At 39.7% G+C, this 20,302-nt stretch overlaps 1 protein-coding gene across 1 annotated transcript in view; it reads left to right on the top strand.

Moving 5' to 3' along the window:
* Positions 1-9,515: 9,515 nt before the first annotated feature.
* Positions 9,516-20,302, top strand: part of SHROOM2 (shroom family member 2) — a gene marked incomplete at its 5' end in the record, with an annotated part of 81,157 nt that continues 70,370 nt past the window's right edge. Inside the window, 2 exons of the mRNA XM_035901714.1 lie at positions 9,516-9,530; positions 15,853-16,004. Of these exons, the coding sequence (XP_035757607.1) occupies positions 9,516-9,530; positions 15,853-16,004 (167 nt within the window). The remainder of the gene's footprint in view (positions 9,531-15,852; positions 16,005-20,302) is intronic.

Genomic DNA, 20,302 nt, shown 5'->3' with positions numbered 1-20,302 from the left:
ATAGTTCTGATGCCAGATGATATTGCTGGCTCTGTGGCAGCAGACCGTCTGGTCCTGTATCTTTTAGAAGATCACTGTAGAGAACTTTGCATGTGCAATAGAGTTTATGCTACCTGTATTGCTCTGAAGATTTGCTTATGGTGAAGTAATGAATGGGAAAAACTAGTAGCCTTTAATGCAGTCAGCACTATAGTGGCTATGCCAGGTAGGACTGAGCGGGTGAACTTCTGAATCAGAACGAATAGACTCCGTGCAGACTTTCCTTTTTATTCCTGGTAAGTTGCTATACAACATAGCTGTGTATTGGACCCCAAAAGTGCTTCAGTCACTTTCGTTAATAACTAAACTATCCAACTAAGCGGCCTGTTCTTTGCATGTTGTGCCTTACTGATAAATAAATACGAGATATGCTACTCCAATATGAAATTAAGTACAACAATATCCTAGAAATAGCATATGGATATCCCTTTGCATCACAGCCTTTAAACTTTATGGAAAAACCACTTTACAGAAGTTGTTCCAAAGTATGAATAATAAAATTGTGAAGAATTCAGAGTACGTACTAAAGATATAGTACTTTCAGAGAGTTAATTAAAATTTTGAAACAATCTGGAAATGCAAATAATAACTGTAGTAGATAACTGGTAAAAGAGGGAGGAGTGAGGGATTGGTATTTGTAATGAGAAAACTGTGAATAGAAGACAAAAATAAACTTGTGGTTTGGATAACCACATGGAAAATGCAGTGAGATTTTATTTGTAAACTTAAACTGGGTGATGCCCAGACAAGGAAGGACCTGTGGCTGATAACTGTTAGGGATCTGTTGTAACTCTCAAATCCTGTATATAGCCAACCAGTCTCTCCAGCTTCGAGTAACTAGATGATGTTTCAGAGTAAGAAAATTCCTGCTTTTCCTGACAGAAACATAAACCAGTACTGTCTAGTAGATACACCATGCTTCCTTTAACTGGTAATGTCCATGCACTTGAGGGCTTTGTGAAATGTTTTGTCTTCCAGTTACTTCACAGGGCTCGGAAAATAAAGTATGGTGTCCCTGAAACTTTCCTCAATTAATGAAATGGGAATTTTACATCTTTTATTGCACAGTTGTTTAACTTCCTGCACTTCAGTCTTACTCATGCTCTGGAAACCCCCTAATATAAAAAGCAGCAGTTCTTCCCTCTGAGCGGCTCAAGAGGTATCAACCGCAGCCCGCATTGGCACAATACCATGGCTGCTAGTATCTGCTGTGTGGTACGGACCCAGACCAATCTAATTGGACTAGTGCTAGCCCATCTCTGCCTTCCTGTACCTTGGAAAGAACAAATGTGTTTTTCTCCGCAGTTGACTAGAAGTGGAGAGTATTGCTCAGCTTACCTGGAAGCTGAGGGTTTGGGGGTGTACTCCCAGAGGGTACATCTGCACCTCTAGAGAGAAGAACAAAACCCAAGAACACCGGTGCAACTTTCCTGCAAACTCACGTAGCTGGCATGTCTTTCTGGTGCGCCTGTGTAGTGCTTTTCTCTCGCCAGGGTGCTTTTGAAGGTACAGACCTGTGTTTTTGAAACACTTGATGTATGTACACAAGAGGAACTAAGCCTTCTGAACTCACACTTCTCATAGTCCTTAGCTGGTTTTGAGATAGAGAAACTAAGAACAGCACAGGAAATAGGCATAGCTGTCCAGTGGTTTTGTACTGACCTGCTTAGTAAGAGACTTGGCATATGTTCTTATTTGCAACAGCCCTCAACCTTGATCTGTAGTAATAATATACTTTTTTAATATCAAAAACAAGTAAAAGCTTCAAATCTACTCTTAGGGTATACCATTTGTTTTCCCTGTTAAAAGGGGAGTTACAGTTCTTACCAAAAATAGCAAGGTTCATCTTCAGCAGCTGAGATGACAAACATTGAAAAATACATTAACCAGTCTTCAGGTGCATACCTAGGCCAAACAAAAATATCTAGAGGCTTACAAGTTGGTCATTACAGTGTCTGACGTTTAGCTCCTCGAGTCCATGTACAGTTTATAGTAATTAAGTGCTGATATAGGTAATCCAGAAACTTCCTTGTCAAGCAAGGAGCAGCTTAAAGAAGTATCCCAACATGAACACATGAAAATAGAAACAGTCTTCTGAATTCCATGTACCCCCCTGTCCCCCACCTTCATTCAAAGAATAGAATCAGGACAGCAGTAGTAAAATGAATTTACAAACCACAAGTTTAGGGTGAACTCCTATTTCTTCCCTCCTCACCCCTTTCTTTTTTCCTTCCTTTTTCTGAGTTGTGGACTACTAATTACTCTTCTTTTAAAACTAACACTTGTGAAGTGGTGGTTGCTTATCTTTTACGTTCCATCCAAATGTTGGGATGCCTGTCCAGAAAGTGGGAGACACTTCCTTCCTTTGCCTGGAGGGATTGAACCCACACCTCCTACAGCTGGGAGACTGCCCTAACCACCAAGCTGGGTGCTGGGATGTTGGGGTGCTCCTCACTCCTTATGCAGAAGGAATCCTGGGTGGGGTGTGGCTGGGGTGAAAGTACAAAGGGAATATGAGATTTATTTATTTATTTATTTATTCTTTTTTTGTGGGCCATGACTTGGGATACTTTTTGGAGGAGAGGTGAGAGGTGATTTCAGCTCCCAGTATTTACAGCAGTAATGAGCAATATAAAGTGCATAAATACTAGTGGAAGCAGAGAGAGAAACCTGCAGTTATTCTTCTATATGAATATGCCATATCTGTCAGATGTTTGGCCAGAAGAATGTCTTTTTTCCAAAGCCCTTTCCTAATAAGTTGAGACTAAAATGTATTGCTGCATCATTAGCCTTTAAAGGATGGGAGATACTCCATCACCTAAAAACCCAACCTGTTCAGCTGCAGCCCAGTCCTCAGCATAACTACTAAGAACCACTCAGCAAGTGCCACTCTCTCCAATTATTTTTTTCCTCATCTTAAAGTACACCCACTTACTCTTCCGACAACTATGAATGAGGAATCCAAGGAAGGATCTACTGCTGGGTAAAAATGCAGTCATTCAGCCAAATTTTGAGGAACAGCCTGTTATTTCAAAAGTAATAGAAGGCAACAAACTGCCTTGTTGGCAAGATTGCATAGACTGATGCACAGCCTGAAGTAAGCTTGAGCTATAGATTTTAAGTTTTGGCTGGGAAATAGTAGAAAGACCCAGCTGGATGACGGATTTACCTAAGAATGCAAGACATTGCCCAAGTTTCTGAAAGTTGGGTTCAGCCCTGCAGGTAGCTGTGTACTGATGAAGTGTAAGCCGGCACGGTCAGTGATCCAGAATGAAGACAGACATGAGGCAAAGGTGGCAGGTGTCTTCAAAAACCAAGGCATTATTAGACTTACGTGCCTCTCAATGCAGTTTTTATTTAAAAAAAAAAATTTTCATCCTCAGGATTGAATTTGCGTTGTGACTGTTGTAATGCTGATCATAGTCTTAGACATGTAACAGAATCTTCACCAGATGCTACAGTTTTCTGAATCACAAAATATTGAATTATCCTATAGAAGGCTGGTCAGCCTCTGTCCCCAAAACAAATGATGCAGAAATACATTGCCTATTTTATCTGGAAAATCAGAAGGCTTTCCAGTTGCTGGTTTAGTCTAAGCTTCAACTTTCTTTTACTATTATAAATAAAATCTTAATCAAAGGTTTTCCTGCAATTTAGAGTGTAAGAATTACAGAGTTTCGAGAGAATTTAAATACAGTCCAAACAAAATTTTGCCCTATGTACCTGCTGTAATGTAGTATGCACTTTAAATATTTAAGTATCATTCAGAAGAGTAGACTGTTTCTCTGCTGGTTTTAGTGATGACAGATGTTTTGGCTGAACTTGACATGTAGCGAAGTCCTGTAATGCTTTGTGACCTAATGATCTTTACTGGATGAGTTTAAGATGTGCTTTGAAATTGCAACCTCCAAGTCGGTGTTTACAAAAATTCTCCTCCTTTGTGACTGAACCTCAGCCGACACGTGTAGATCTTACCATAAAGCAAAGTTCAGGGGTTTTGTCTAGGGAATCTTTTGCCCTTCATCATTTGATGAATCGGATCTCTGCTCAGAATATGCCTTTGGGGGAAGGCAGGCTGCGGTGACAGGCTTGAGAGTGAAAGGCAAGTTGTGAGCGCAAGTACTGCCTGCAGTGGGCAAGCTCTCCAAAAGACCCTGTTGCTTTTCTCTGAAGACGGTCATAAGAATATGCCTGTGGGAAATTGTCAGGGCTTTCAAACAGTGGGTTAAAATACTGCTTTGCTCCCAGCTCTTGCATACTTCAGCGTTAGGCTTTTAAGACCTGTCTTGTCTCAAAGGAAAACAGCTGTTCCATGGCGTTCATAAATAATACAGACGGTATCTTGTGGATTCCACAAAATACTCAGTTTCCTTAATCGTGTTACAGACTCATTTCAGAACGTCAGTACAGGCAGTCTTTAATGGTCTGTCAGATAATCGAGATGTGCAAGTTCAAAATCTCCTGTGCAGTGCGGTATTTAGAATAGTCAACCTTCTGGCAACGCTGACATCCTAAACTGGCGTGCTAAGACATGAATCTTTCATTAGTGTGGTTGCATGCTGCTGGAATACAGGCTTCTGAGAAGTGTTCGTGTTCACCAGCGTAGGCACAAGTGGGAGACATAAGCCATATGCATGATGACATGCACATATGCATATATAGTGGTGCCACCACCGATGTGGGAAAATAGAAGTATAATTATAAATTTTCTCCTGTTGTGCAAGAATTATTGTACAAACGTTCTCTGCCAAAATTCCACTCATACTTGAGCCAGTGCTGCGCGGTGAAGTTGTGACTTGGGCTGCATGGAGAGGATGTGTCTTTTAGTAACTGCATCTGCACATATGACAGATATTTTTACCAAACAGAAATACAGATGTTTGTCAAACTGAGTAGTTTTGTCATAATTAAATATATACCTTCTTAGTCAGGAAAAGCAGATAATTGCCTGCATAATGTTTTGATACTGCTTTAAAACTTTTTTTAAGTCTTTGGGGTAATGTGCCTGCTCTTAGAGGTAATTATGTCAGCAACATGTGTTACATAGTGAAGCTTTTGAAAAAGAGCTATGAATGATAGCCGATTTGGAAAATGTCCACTGAGAGTAGAAAGCATACGCTAATTTCAGCATATAAGAATTCTCCTGTATCACAATTTACTACTAAATCCACACAGCTTTTTGAAGCTTCTGTTTGTATGTTTTGTGTAAACTTCCATTATTTTAATCCAGGGTGATTTTAGTGCATTAGTTGCTAATTCACAGCACAATCCTATAACTTCTTAAGAAAAAAATAACCTTTGTCATGTGAGTATGAATTACATGACCCAGTATAATTATCTTATTGGTTAATTACCTCTAATTAATCCTAGGAATAATTAGACCGCTAAAGTAGAGAAAAGGTGGCAAGATACTCGCAGAGATGCCAAAAATGCTTGCATATCTAATTCCTATGGTAAATTTTTCATGAGAAAGGAATTTCGTCTAATGTTCTGTGATTATATTAAGTAATGGAGCTGTAAGGAATGATATACAGAACAACTGCACAAAATGAAGAACCTGAAATTATGAAGACCTAGGTCTGTTTAGAAAAAAGGAAGATTTCTTTTTTTAAGAAAGACTTTTTTTTTTTTTTTTTTTTTTTAAAAAAAAAAAAATCTGAAATATATGGCAACAGAGTACTGAGGGTTAGCGGAAAAAGGGCATGATACCATGATGTGAATGATGCTTAAGGGTATAAATTTCTGTAGATTAGTCCCTCTCCACAGAACTGGATTTTGTTTTTTTCAGGTTCCTGATTCAGAGCAGACTGAAGATGTTGGTGCTTAATTCTAGCTACATGAAAGTTTCATGCCCTGCTCAGATGAATATGTGCCCGAGGAAGGTAGATGGGTGCTATTCCATCTTGTCAATAAACTGCATAAAAACGCTGGTAGGCCTTTTATTGACATGTTTTTATTACTGTGGTATCGTGAGAGATTTACATGGCTTGTATTAGCAGGCTGTCTCTGTAAGAGTGACCCGCTGGTGTCTGACCATGCCGGTCAGCTCAGGTACCACCAGTTGACAAGGTGGAACAGCTTGGGCAGAGAGTGCCCTGTGGTCCTTCCTGCGACTTGCTTTGCAAACCTTGTTTGATAATTTTAGAAGCAATTGTGTTGCAGTGCCTGCCCTAGAAATATAGATTTGATGCTGTATTTAGTGTTTGCTTTCTTCGTCTTTTCATGTCTGAATTCTGGGCGAAAGTGGAGTGGGGGAAACTCTTTTCCTTTACTGGGACTTTAATAAACAAAAGCAGTGGAGAAACTGAGGGCAAGGTTTCTATAATAACGTGCACTTTTGTTTTCTTGAGGGTCATCCTGCTAGCTTCTGAGTTATGATTGCTTTAAGAAAGGAGAATTGAAATTGCATACGGAGTGCACAGCAGAAACATGGGTTTGGTAGAGTGGCAACAGATACCTGCCTCTCTTCACTTTGAAGTACTACGTATTTAGGGTAAACGGGGTTGTATAAATTATATAGTGATGAATTAAGGCAGCTTTAGGGTTTGTTGTCTATTTTAACGCTGGGTTGGGGGAGGAAGGAATAAATGTGTCTTCTTGTGTGAAATTGGCTTTAAATATTGGAATTGTTGAGGAAGATGGTGGCAAAGGCAGGCTTCGGTATGTAATTTGGGTGCTCTGTGAGCCTGAATATCAATTCTGAATAGGGAGCAAAAGTTAATGCAAAGAACAAAGTCTGTTGTCAAATTTTAAAATCCTCAATTTTTAGGAGGAGCCTGACCCTTCTTTTGAAGTTTTGTTTGTTTGTTTTCTTTCCAGAAGAATGGGTAAGGGAATCAACAAATATGACATGTTTTAAAATTCAGCACCTTAGTGAGACTTTTTTTCTTTAAAGTTGAGTAATAGTGCAAAGGGGAACTCTTGCTGAAGAAACTGCTACTGGTTATTATAAGAGCAGGTCGTTCTCATTAATGCTTATGTCTCCTAGATTGTTGCCTAGATGTGTAACGTTATGCTCTGCTCACTCCACTGCATAGCAGTGGGTTCTGAAATTAATTCAGCAGTAACTATTAAAAATTATTTTACTTTTGTGATAAAATCAAGTTTTCAGGAGTTAATAAGAATATTCTTACAAGAATTATTGGGGAGTGTTATACTTCCTTGCTGTCTGAAAAATGAGCATCTGTGCTGCGACAAAAATGGAAGCTCCCAGATAGCAGGCATGACTCTAACCCAATGACGGTATGAGTTTGTCAAGATAAGTATTCTGTTAAAAATGGGCTGTTCGAGAGAAAGTATTTAAAATAGAAACCTAACACTGTTTGTAAAATTCCTGTGGCTTCTGGCAGACCCATCACAGTGCTTCTTGAAACTAACAGGCAATGAAGGAGTTTTTTTCTGTTGCTGGGTCTTAATAAGTGCTACCTGTGTCTAGAAGTGTTGCTTTTTTTCTGGAAACCGCAGAAATTTGTAGACATAGGCATAGATGCAACTTAAATCTTGTGTAAAAGGTTACATCTAGACTGATTGACTGAATGAAATAGGTGACATTTTCAGTAAGTATTCTATTGCTATCTGTTAGGTCTTTCAATGTCTTCCTTTGAGGCATGTCAAAGTTCTTCACAAACAAACTATTAAGTTGATGAAACCAGATTTTTCCTTTGTAATTAATGCGCAACCGTACCTACATGACCATACAGACACACTTTTTTTTTTTTTTTCTTTGACTCATCAGTAGGTCCTACCCTTTCCCTAATTACGCAGTGGTTCTACAGGCTGTTGGATTGCATCCAGTATGTTATTGTCAAGGGCACGTTGGCAAGCTGTGACATTATTTTCCTGGGATGGACAGGAAGGCAGAAAGATAAGCCAACCTTGTTGGAAGCGTATGGTAGTTGCAAAGTAAAAAAACCTTGAACCTTATGATCATAAAGATTACTTTGTCAGGTCGTATTTTTCCTCTTAGAAGTCTGTTCCTGTTATCACAGTTTGAAAAGATAAAATGCGAGTTGTTTCTATGCATAACCTGTTTTTTGACCATTCTTACATCATTCATAGTAGCTGAAAGTACAAAAATGTAGACCTGTGAAAAATATTTAATATTAACTGCACAGATTACATACATGAACAGCCAATATGTATATAGTTATTTCATAAGTAAACTTGCACAAGTAAATACGGCTAAGCTAACCCTTTCAAGCCTCTCTGTTAGAAGGTTTGGTAAAATAAGTAAACTGCGTATAGAGAACGAGGTTCTCTTTTGGCCTTCTGGCTATTTATTTTCATAGCACAGGTTTGTGCTCCTTTCTTATACAGGTTATTTTGGCACTTTGGAGAAAAGATAGGAAGGTATGTTTAAGAACAGTGTAAGATATCTGTGAGTTCAGACAGGTTCCTCTGGGTTAGCTGCTATTAGCTTCTGTGAAATGCAAAACCAAACTCTTGGCTAAAAGTAAGTGGGAGCTATTTCTCAGTAATTCTTGAATAAGACCTGTACAGCTTGTCTGGATGAATGCTGTACTAAATAACAGCAGTAGGAGGGTGTCTAGATGTTGATGAGGTGCTAGAAAAAAATCAAAACTTGAGCTATGCTTTGTAGGTGTTACATGGGTGTGAGGGAGGAACAGGACTGGGGTTCTCCAGGCTCAGGATCAGCACCAACAGCAGGCTTCTTCCACTGCCCCTGCTTGCAGCATCTCCATCTTTGCCACTCTTGCTTTGGCCTTATTCTTACTCCGGGTAAGCCGGCTCCATTTTTGCTTTGCTCTTGTCTGGATGCCAGCTTGGGGTTGTCAGAACTGTAAGGGCTGGGAGGCTTCCCTGACAGATTTGTGCTGCCCGGGACGGGCTCTTGCATAGAAGGATCCCCAAAGGCTACAATTTATACCTGTTTAGTTTCTCTAATACACGCAGGCTGGCTGGTGTGGGTTATGCGGGCTGAAAAGGCCTGGCTATGCCTCTAAATGCTATTGTCTAAATCTCACTGAGTTGGAAAAAGCAAATTGCATTTAGAAGCTGTAAAATGCGTCTAGCAAAGCTTAGGTACTAATAGCAAAAAAAACCCCATCCCTGATACTAAGCAGCCCCACCTTCCTTTTCCTGATACGTTAGCTCTATGCTTTCAAAGCATTAGGGTGGGTTTTAGTTTATTTTTTTTTTAATTCTTGTACAAGTGTTCAGCAGTGATGAAATGTTTCCAACTTCTATGGCTGAAACAATGGAATCACTTTGAAAGAAACTTTCAAAATAAACATCTGTTTTTTCAATTTTTAAACCCTGCAAATCTAAATGAAGTCTCTCATCCTGATACTTTTTATCTGGAAATTGTTATCTTTAGTTTCTTGGGGCAAAGATTCATTAAATTTTTAACTTCAAATACTTTAATTGCTCCTCAATTTGCAGAGTTCATAATGGCCCTGTAATTTAAATAGACTAAGATACAATAACAGAATCCTCTTAGAAATAGTAATTGATGATTTATCATCAGCAAGGTCTTCTCACAGGCTAATGGTAGGTATTGTTTGGAATGCAGGTTGGAATAAAGTATTAATTAGCTTATGTATATGTGTTAATTTTTAAAAAGGGAAATGGAAGGTGTTTTACCATCCTTCTTAAAACCATCCTTCTTAAACGCTTCTGGTTTGAGGAACTCTGAAGTTAGGTTTCAACCTGGAGTCAGTTTTTACAGCTGTAATAAATCCCTCACAGAAATGGCCTGTTCTAGTGGAAGTGACAGCAAGTCCTTAATCAAAATAGTGGAGTAGACACAATTGTAAAAATTGAATAAGTACTTAAGGAACACTACCAAGTGACAGCTTTTTCCAAATATGATGCTTTCTTTAAAACAAAACAAACAAACAAAAAACCAAACTCAAAGAAAAATATTGCTGGGCAAATATCCAAATGTTTAAATACACCAAATAAAGAACAATTAGGAAGGGCTGTGATAGACTGTGTCCTATTACTGAACCCTTTAAAAAAAAAAAGTTTCCAAATTGATTTTTAAGACCCACCTGTTGAGAGGAGGCAGTGCTCCTGCCAGCCCCAGGGCTGGTGGTCTGCAGGGTGCAGTGGGGGACACTTTGGCAGAGCAGCTGGCCCAGGTGGGTTTCTCTGCCCCTTCAGAGGTTCTGTGATGGTGGCCGTGAGCCACTGCCCCCAGGTCTAGGGAAGAAAGAAACCACTGTTAGGGAAATACATTGCCCTGGACGGAACGTTCCTAAAACTTAGGGCTGTTTGCTGTGATGTTTAGAGGTAACCTGGGGAAGGGCAAGTATGGGCAATGGCTGGTGGGGTGTGAAACGCTGATACCAGGCAAAAGGGAAGTTCTGGCTTGTGTGTTAAGGTAGTGTCACCAAATGCAGCAGACGCTCACCTGCCTGATCAAAGTGCAGCAATTGCCAAGTTAATAGCAGTGAATAGTACTGCATAGGTCTAGATTTTACAAGTTGGTAGCACGTAGTTGAGCTTGCTTTTCTTTGTATGGTGTTCCTTAAAGTTCATGTTGGATGGTTAATGCTGGTTGTTGGACCCACAGTCTGTGGGGAGAGGTGGTTCGAGGTTACGGGTACCCTCCGGTGATCTGAAGGTTTGTGTGGAATTCCTTGCTTCGCTGCAGACATCCTGCATGGTTTTGGGCCTTGTTGCCATATATATGCTTCTGAGCCCATCTGTAAAAGGGGGATAGAGTTAGTTCCCTGCCAGGTGTCCTTCCAACATGTGTCCTTTTTAGTGTTCGAGTACTAAATCAGAAGTGGGAGAGAAAGGATGTGAAAGAATGTAAAATCAAATGCGTTAGCCTTGCCCAGCTTCTGGTGCATGCACGCGTGCCGGTGCGAGATGCCTTACATATATACACCCATACTCTTTGGACCAGTTTGGTCCTGTTGCAGTTCGCATCCCTGTTTTACCCTGCCTCGGTTTGACCCGTGAGTCTTGCTGGTGAATGCAGCCCTTGCCCCTCAAGACTGCATTTGCAGAACTCACAGCTGGAGTTAGGTCAGTTCTGTTACTTTTACGTTGATGCCTCAAAGTTACACAAATGCCAAGCTTGAACTGTCAAGGTATTTCTCCTTTGTTTAACTCTGTGCAAATCAAAATAATTAACACTTCCTACGTTTTACTTGTTCTGAAGACCTCCTACAAAGATTGATAGGGTTTTTTAAAAAAATCTGTATTAGATACTCATAACACAAACAACCACAGAATCATTTCTTGGCTGTACGAGAGGTGAATTATGATAAAACAGTTTATCGTGGCCGATAGCAGAATGCTGATAAACGGCGCTGGTTTTTCCTGTGTTTGTCTCCAGCTTTCTGTTTCCATCCCATTTCCCACCCTGTCCAAAGAGAGCATGGACAAGAAACTGTCGTGATTGTAAACAAAACTAGATCTCTTGTGTCACATGCATTTCCCCAACCTGTCTCCTGCTTGTTTATACAGGTGCCCATAGAGGAATGCGGGTATTTTAAGTAAAGCATCAGACCTGATAAACACAGAAGTGAAGGGGTCACATCCTAGAAGCAGTGCTCCCCATCAACGCTGCAGCATTTTAAAGCTGCAAGTGTAGGCCATTCTTTTCCCTTTTGCATGCGTATTACCAACCGTGGAAGTACAGACTTGTACGTGTCCTTTGAATGTGTTTGTGTATCGAGCTGTTAGGCTTTTCTCCACAGCTCAGCTCTTCCCCCATTTCAAGGTTCGCTCTCCTTTTCACAGGAAGAATTTCACATACCAGAGTTTTATACATGCGTTATTTTTTCAATCACGTATTTTTTTTATCCTACTATCTACATTTGCATCTTGTATCAGTGTCTCTTCCTGTTTTGTGGCTATCATATTTTATAAGCAAAAATAAATTTGGGAAGATAGGACAATTAATGTAGATACTGTTATGACAGCAGAAGGCTGTGGTTCCAGTCCTCCCTAATGCACGGATCCCAAAGTTTGCCTTTGCTCTTGGCTATAGGGAGGTCAGCGGGGACAGCAGGGTGAGAGTTGAAGACTGTCTAAACAGATGCTTTTCGTCAACAAACATCCTTTTCATCTCCTTTTGAAAACACTTTTTTCTTGGTAGCAATATCAACATCCCTGCTAAGGATAGGAAGTCACAGTGTTTACTCTTGTTAATTTAGTGTAGTAAGAGGGGTGTGATTTTTTTTTTTTTTTTTTTTTTTAAATACATAACGAAAGCATAGTTTGAGGGCATTTCTAGAATTCTTTATTCATCCAAGATAGGCAGTCTAACTATACCTGTTTTTTGAAGGCTTATGTCTGTTATTTATAAGAAAATAAGGTCATGTTTGTTTTTCTTGAATGTGTATTTTGTTTCCTGCTATTGCTATAAAAAATGTTAAGGCGTATACTTTATGGACGTTTGGTTCCTGCAAGTACTGCTGGCGGAGCGGAGGGGTTGCTCAGGGTTACGTCCAGCCGTGTCTGCCTGCTGACAGTGACCGAGGCAGATCCCTGCTTGTTGACTGTTCTCGAGAGACTTCATCCTAACACCTCCCTCTGCGCTTTCAAGGCTTTATTTTCAGCTATTGACTTTGTTTTTCTGGGCACCTGAAACTCAGAAGGAAATGGATGTTAGTTAGATAAATAAGGTGGGCTTAAATCCTGAACACAGCATAGCATAGTTAACTCTGTAGATGGATGACTGAAATACGTTCACGTTTGAGGTGTGAAAAATAGTTGTGAAATTTTTAAGTGCCGTTGCTAGTTCTAAAATGTTTATGTATTTTGGTTGGGATTTACGGTTCTGGTGAAGGTCTGGTGAGCTGGAAAGTTTATCAGTGGGTGAATAAATAAACCATAAACCCAAAAGATTTTAAGACTAGTAAACAGAAAAAGAGAAAACCTGAAGGAGAGGCTGGAATGAATGGCACTGTCCGAGTTTGAGCAGAGGAGGCGGGTTAGTAGGGCAATATTTTTGAAGAGGTCTTTCCTCGTGGGTTTTTTTGTTTGGTTTTTTTTTTGGATGTGTTTCTTTAGATGTGTGCAAAGCCTAATTTTTTTCTTTTTTTTGTCATTATGACTAAAGGACTTCAAGTGTAACTGAAGAAATTGTATTGCTCCTGTCTAGCTAACTTTCCCATTTCCACTTCAATGCGCGTTGTCAAGTGGAATTGCATTCATGCATCATTTGGAGATCTGAATACGAAAGATATATGTTTAAATTTGTCCTGCTTGGGGAGCCTTTTGCTGTGAATGGATGTGTACTTTTTATTCTCCCTAGCTGCAGCTGATCTGGAGGCAAGGTATTAAAGAAAGCCACTTCTACTTTTCATGAGGACGGCTTCAGCTTTGTGCTTAGGTTTTGATTTTTAAAAAAAATTTTTTTGAGGTTTTTTTGATTAATGTTGTTTTGGACAACCAGAGTCTCTTTGGAAGGCTTGTGCTGTGTGGAATGTGTAGTCTCCCTGCCGAAATGAAAACTCAGAGGGGGTAACTGAATACTCCCTGCTGTCAGTGCATTGCCAGCCTGAAGAAAAAACAAACACACACTTACTGAGAACAATGAACATTCCTTGAAACCCTAGGAGACAGATTTTTGCCTTTTTTTTTTTTTTTTAAGACAAAAAAAAGACCCTGTTGAGGTCTTCAGGCCCAGGTGGCAGGGCACAGGGGTTTCTCACCCCTTGTAATTCGGTTGGTGCCTTGCTCAGTGCACAAGGGCCGCAACTGGTTGGCATCTACATTTTCGAGTTTAAAATGTGTCCTTCTACAAGATATTTTCCCTCTTTTTTTTTTTTTTTTTTTTAAAAACCTATGTTTGATCTTCTCCCTACAACTCTACTGATTCAGCTTGGACTTTCATTAACTTTTTCACACTGCTTTTCTGACCTACTGGGCTTCAGGTCTCCAAACACAGTTTATTTTGTAAGTAACCCAGAAATGCATCTGAACACTTGAAAGTCTTGCGATTGCCTGTTAGGAAGCTTGAGATTCACGAGTCCCCAGCTGCCTCTTCTCTTGTTCAGCTCGGCTTGACTTCACGGTCCCTCCCATGGCAGCCACTCTGTACTTGACATCCCTGAACAGAAATATTTTCCTTGCCTATAAGTGATTTCCACTGCTGCTCCCTCATTTTCAACTTTACTGAAGATTTGCAGCAATAATTTGGTATTCTGGTAAATTCTTGACATTCAGAGGAGATACGCAAGCAGGTCAGAGGCAGGTCATAGCTTGAAAACTAGATGTATCAGGATGTAGAAACTTGCTCCGTCTTTAATTATCTGTGGTTTTATTATGATAAGTTCTGGAAATTAAATTGTTTCATTAGTATGAATAATGAGCACTTTAGAATAGGGTATAAGACTAAGTAAGCATTTTCTATGGCATTCTTTTGGGCTTAGATTTTACAGGTCTGGAGATTTTCAAGAACATGTATCCTAAACTTACATAAAGAGAGCTTTTATGTGCCTGCAATGAGACTGCTGGGGTATATGAGATCACCCTAATGTACTTTCATCAAGAGGTATTGCTTTATTTTATTAAGTTATTTAATTTATACTTTGGTTGCTGCAGCATCCCTAAAACCTGTACTGTGAACTTCAGAATTCATGAAGTTAAGTTTCCTCTGGATTTATCTCCTTGTTGATTGACTTTGGTGCCTCAGAAAATGGCAGTTCTTTATGGAGCTTTCTGCAGCTGGGGCAATTACAAAGATTTCTTCTTTGTAGGTTCACTGGCATTTAATAATGTGGGACCCAGAGATACTGTAGTCAAGGTGCAATATAATGAAGACATAAATGAAAGTCTTTGCTTTGAAGACGAAGTGTCAAATCTACAAGACGAGATGGGATATGGATTGTGAGCAAGTGAGGGAGGAATAAAATTAAATACATAGATCATGAGCCCAAGAGCTCAAGCTGAGAGGCTGCGTCAACAGCAAAGGAGATGGGAAGAAACTGAGAAAGCCAAGGGCCTGAATTGCAAAGTGTTCAGCACCTACAGCTATATGTGAAATCAGTTCAAACTGTTGGTACTTGCTAGTCTGGCTGATCGAGCTTTGGGGATTTGTTTTAAATTCTAGAAATGGGTAACTTGTAATGGGGTTGTTTCCTTCATCAGGGTAGGAATTGCCAAAAACTCACTCTTTAATTTATCTTGTGTTTGTTTTGCCACGTTATGAATAGTTGTGTAAAAATTCAGTGCATGCAAGAGATGCCTGTGGCAGCAAAATAATCTTCCAGTGAATTTCCCTTAGTATTGCTGTGTTCTTCAGTAGTGTGATGTGCTGTTTTTCTTCCTTGGATCTCAGACCATCATCTCTTCTTCTAGCCAAGCTGTTAGTTAGCTGTATGGATTGTAAATTCTCAGATAAATGTTATGTGCCTGATTAAAATCACTTTATTTTCCGGACCAGCTTGTTATGCCATATTTTGAGGTTTCATAGCATGCCACATTTTTGGAGTTGACTATGTGGTTAACATTACTGAGTGTATGGTTAATATTATTGGTTACCTTTTCTAGAGAGCCAGATTTTAAGATGCCTGCCCAAAGTTTTATTTGCAAGTATGATTATCTGTCCTGTATTAAACGGAGCTCAAGATCACAGATGCTTTTGACTCCTAAATTTCCACTGAGCTTTCTGGTTTTCTCAGGTTTCACCCCTTCCATTTCTTTTCTGTTCTGATTGTCTCCATATCATTACTCTCTTTATAACATTTTTTAATGTATTTTTAAAAATAATTTTAACCACTTAATTACTGTATTGTATGAAGCTGGTATTGAAAGCTCATTAACTTATTTTAAAGGTGTCATTATGCAACCTGAGTAATTCTATCATTTGATACGCTTTTTCTTCAGATTGAAGATGGGAGCAAAGCTGCAGCTGTGGACAAGTTACTGGCTGGGGATGAAATTGTTGGCATCAATGATGTGGACCTCTCTGGTTTCCGACAAGAAGCAATCTGTCTGGTGAAAGGTTCACACAAGACACTGAAGCTCGTAGTAAAAAGGTAGGCTTGTGTCATTCAGCTGGAAAACCGAATGTGTTCCAAGCTATAAGCTACTGGGCAACTAAATTTGCCAAGACTTGGCAAGGTAACGACGTTCATTCAGTGTTATTAATGTGCCTATTATGCAGCGTTACCTCCTTCTTGAACACAGACTCTTTATGGATGAAGATGTGGGGAGAGGTAGCCTATTGATCAGGGTAAAAGCTGAGGCAATATATTCTGTGAAGACTGTTGTGATGCGATGAGTCGAGACTCTGTTCCTTTCTGTCCCCTGAAGTGCAGGGCCTGAGGCAGGGTGTCCCCCCTGCCCTGCTTCCCTGCCTTTGGTATACAGGCACAGGGAATGCTTTTTAGTGCGTTTTCTGTGCAGGCCAGTTGGGCTGTGAGGAGCAGGTTACATGGGAAGCTTTGGGAAAAGCATTTTCCTGCTTTGTAAGGATATTTGAGGTCTCAAGCATTTCTTATGTGGTTTGGGTGAAGAATAGTTTCAGTCAGTTATTAGTGAAGGGGAAAAACTGAAATGGTTTATCAAAACAGACCAGACCATGGCATGGAAACTTTTTGTCTTGTCATTTTGACTTGCAACTTCTAAGTTCATACTTTTTTTACTAACTTGAGTTAAAAATAAGTTTCATAAAATAATTTTGACAAAAGAGAGAAGGTGTTAAAGTAGGTTAAATCTTGTAACTTCTGGAAAACATTCAAAGCAGGAAATTTGAACAATAAAATCTTTCTCATTAATTTCCTACTCTGATGAATCAGAACTTTCCAATTAATTACTTTTGTCAAATTACACCAACCAGTCTTTCATGAGAGAATTTTGTGTCTCTTTGTTAGAATCAAAAACCAGTTTTGTTGCAACACAATTGTGGTTTGACAGGTATGATGATCCAGTCTGTAAATATAACCGCCCTTTGAGGCTGTCTTAAATGAAGACTATGTTTTGTGAAATAGCACTGATAGGTAAGAGAGGTACAAAAGCATGCTTTTCATCTTTGGTTTAAGAAGGTGATTTTGATAGAAGGAATTATGGGAATCTGAGTCTTGCGCAGGTGATACTTTATATCCTCACCAATAGCTACTTCTGGAAGCTCTCCCAAAATTTTCGCAGCACTAAAGCTAATAAATGCAATATAAAATGCATTCACCGTTCACAACTATTATAAGTCATGTTGATGTTAAGCAGTTTCAACTTGTGCTGCAAGTAAAAGCGCTTTTGCTAGCAGAGGTTGTCAGCTGTTTGTGTCACAGAAGGAGAGAACTTCAGGGTTGAGAAGTTTTCAAGACATTGAAGAATCTGCCGAGACAGCAAGTCTCAATTACTATGAAAAGCTTCAGACCAACTGGAAAGATTCTCTCTTTCTTGGTGCTTTTCACTTTTATAAGAGTAGGTCGCTCAGAATCTGTGAATTCTGATCTATCTTTGGAAATGGCAGAAAGTTTGATGCTAAAATACACTTAGAAGAGACAAAACTATGCCATTCTTGTTATTCACAAGTACTTCACTCCATGCATATGATTTTTGAGAACTTTCATACAGCTAATCAGGCACTGGTTTGCTGCTGGGGATATGTGGCCATTCTGTGCAGGCAACAGAGCCCCGTTGCTATGCATGCCTGCGTGCAGTTTGGTGCAAAGCTGATGGATTTCCATCAGTCTCATCCCTCCTTTTTTTCCTTCCCTAGCACGTGCAGGGGGGGCAAAAGCAACCTCGCTGTTCTAGCCAAGAGGCTGAAATAGCGGCTGTTATTAGGGAAAACGTGTTTGTCTTAAATTCATGAAGATTCACATAGCTCCCAGAAGAGGCAAGAGCCTTTTGGGTCATGGACAAGCCTGTATAATATTAGACAAAATTTCGTAAAACTTACTGAATGAAATTAGCTAGGGTTTTTGTCTGTGTTTTTTCAACTTTGCTCTTTCTCTTGGAAAGTTGCCTTAGGACATCAGTCTTTTGACGGTCAGAAACCTTTTAACACCCAGCCTCATTTTATTCTTGGCCAACTTGTTTTCATGCATTGCTGTCTGTGTGCTGAAATAGTTTTTCTTTTCCTGTTGGAAGTTCAAATGATGCAGGTTTTTATAAAAGCCTTGTTGCATGCTTTCTTCCAGAAGTTACGGCTTGAACAACAGTATCGTTTTGTTCTGTTTGCCCTAAATCTTAGGCTGAATTTTTATGAGTGCTTTAAACAGTCCTGTCTTTAAGCAAACCAGTTGTTCGGTCTTTGTATAAGCACTCCTGCAGGTCTGGATTGAATTGGATCAGGGAACTGATCTGACTGCAAAATTACTCGGGGAAGGAGGTTTTCAGCTGGATGGGACCACCACTTTCAGAGACAGTCTGCTCTTTAATTAATTACAGCAATCTTGAAATGATTGCCTTAGCATTTTTAGGCTATTTCAGTCTTCTTTAGATCCACCCTTCCTGTTCTCTGGGGAGACTGAGGGTAGCCCCACAATTCCCGTTCGTTGAGTTACATATAAGATGAAGTATTGATCTGCAAGTCATCTTAGCATCTCTTTGCCTGCTTGTACTGTGGCCTTTGTTTTGCACTGTGATTCTTCACTGCAGCATTGATTTAACGTTTTATTTCCTGTGGGTGTCAGTGTGATAAACTGAAGCACAAGACAGACAAATGGTTTGAAGTTCAACAACCCAGACCTGAAGGTTAAAAGAACCTTTGTTTTAATCATATTTGCCCTTGCTCTCTGTGAGAGTTAGCTTGGGAAGCCAAGATCTAGATTTTATGTGGAAAACTTTTTTCCCTAGGGTTGTTTGTGGTATCTATTTCTAGACTCATCCAGAAGTGGAAAGGAAACTTTTTTTAAAACAATCATGATGTGGGAAAATTACTTTTTAACAAAATTCTTCTGGAAAGTAGAGAACTTCCTCCCTATTAATGTCAGTAGAATTAATCCAGAAAAATCAGGTTTTATTGTCACTTCTGGGAAGAGTGTCCATGTGAAATTCATCCATATGGATCACTCCTTCATGCAGTAATGCCGCATCCAGCTCTTACATTGATCTAATTATTTCTGTACCTGGGGAGCAGTAGGGCATGTTGTTTTCAGTTTAGAAGTCTAATGTACCTACAGCCAACACCAAATGAAAAACTGTTGCCATAGTGGGTAACATGTTTCATTCACAATAATTAACTTGTGACTCTGGTAAACGTTTCTCAAGGGGGTGGTGGTGTTCAGCAGTAGTGGCTGGCTTCCACAAAATTATTTTTATCCCCTATCAGAAGAATCTGATACTTGACTTGCATAGGGAAAATAACATTGGTCTCTAAATAAAAGTGTCTGCAGTACCAAATACTCAGCATAAATGTGCTGGCTATCAGCATACATGCTTTGTTGTGTTTTTTGGAAACATTGCATAGTTGTGGTCTAAACCAAATCAGGACTGCGCGACTGGCTCAACAACAAATACGATGTTTAAGTAGCTTACATATATTGATGGTTGAACAAGCGCGGTGTACTTTTGGTCTTAGATTAAAAGAGGACTCGGGAAGCTTTATGTTGTTTTCTCAAGTGGATTTGTCAAAACAACACATCTTAATTGCATGCTTGTTCTTCGGTGTAGTACTGAGCCGCTTCTTGAGTAGATTCCTTATGAAAACAGAAAGGAAAGCGTGCCTAGGACATTTCTTACAGGATTTCTCTTGTTTTGGAAAAGACGTGTATGTCTATATATACACATGTAACATTGTTCTCAGTGTTGATACTGAGGTGGTTACCATGTTCTGTGTAACTTAACTGTATGCTGCATACACTTCTAACTTTAATTCCCTTCTGGTTGTTAAATATAATTTCTGTTCCTTTGCACATGCTAGACATAAGCACATACCACAAATCCATGAAAGTTTAGAATAATTTTTCACTTACGAATTCATGAGACACATTAAACTGATAAAAATTGACACATAGGCAATGCTTCCATTTGTGGTTTATTAATGCTAGAGGGAGGGTGGCATTATGTGGCCTTTGGGAGCCACCCTAAGAAGTTATATGGGGTTGTCGTGGTGCCTGCTTGAATTGTCTATTAGTGGCAGTGGAAACAGGTGGGCCAGGGAGGGAGTAGCCATGGACTTCTTTTCCTTAGGGTCTGCTCGTGACGGGACACTGGACTTTAGTTTAACTTGCCCAGCTCTGCAGGTACTGCCAATGCCTGAGGACCAGCCTTAAAGTTCTGGAGTAGTTCTGGCCATGTTGCGTACACACGTGAGCTGGCGTGTTTTCTTTTCCTTTACATAGCATTTCATTTTGGTGCCTTTATGTGGTGAAAGTGCAAGCTGTTT

The sequence above is a fragment of the Egretta garzetta genome, unplaced genomic scaffold (assembly GCF_000687185.1).
Source record: "Egretta garzetta isolate BGI_Z169 unplaced genomic scaffold, ASM68718v1 scaffold49, whole genome shotgun sequence".
NCBI lineage: Eukaryota > Metazoa > Chordata > Aves > Pelecaniformes > Ardeidae > Egretta > Egretta garzetta.
This window is presented reverse-complemented; position numbering and strand designations above follow the sequence as displayed.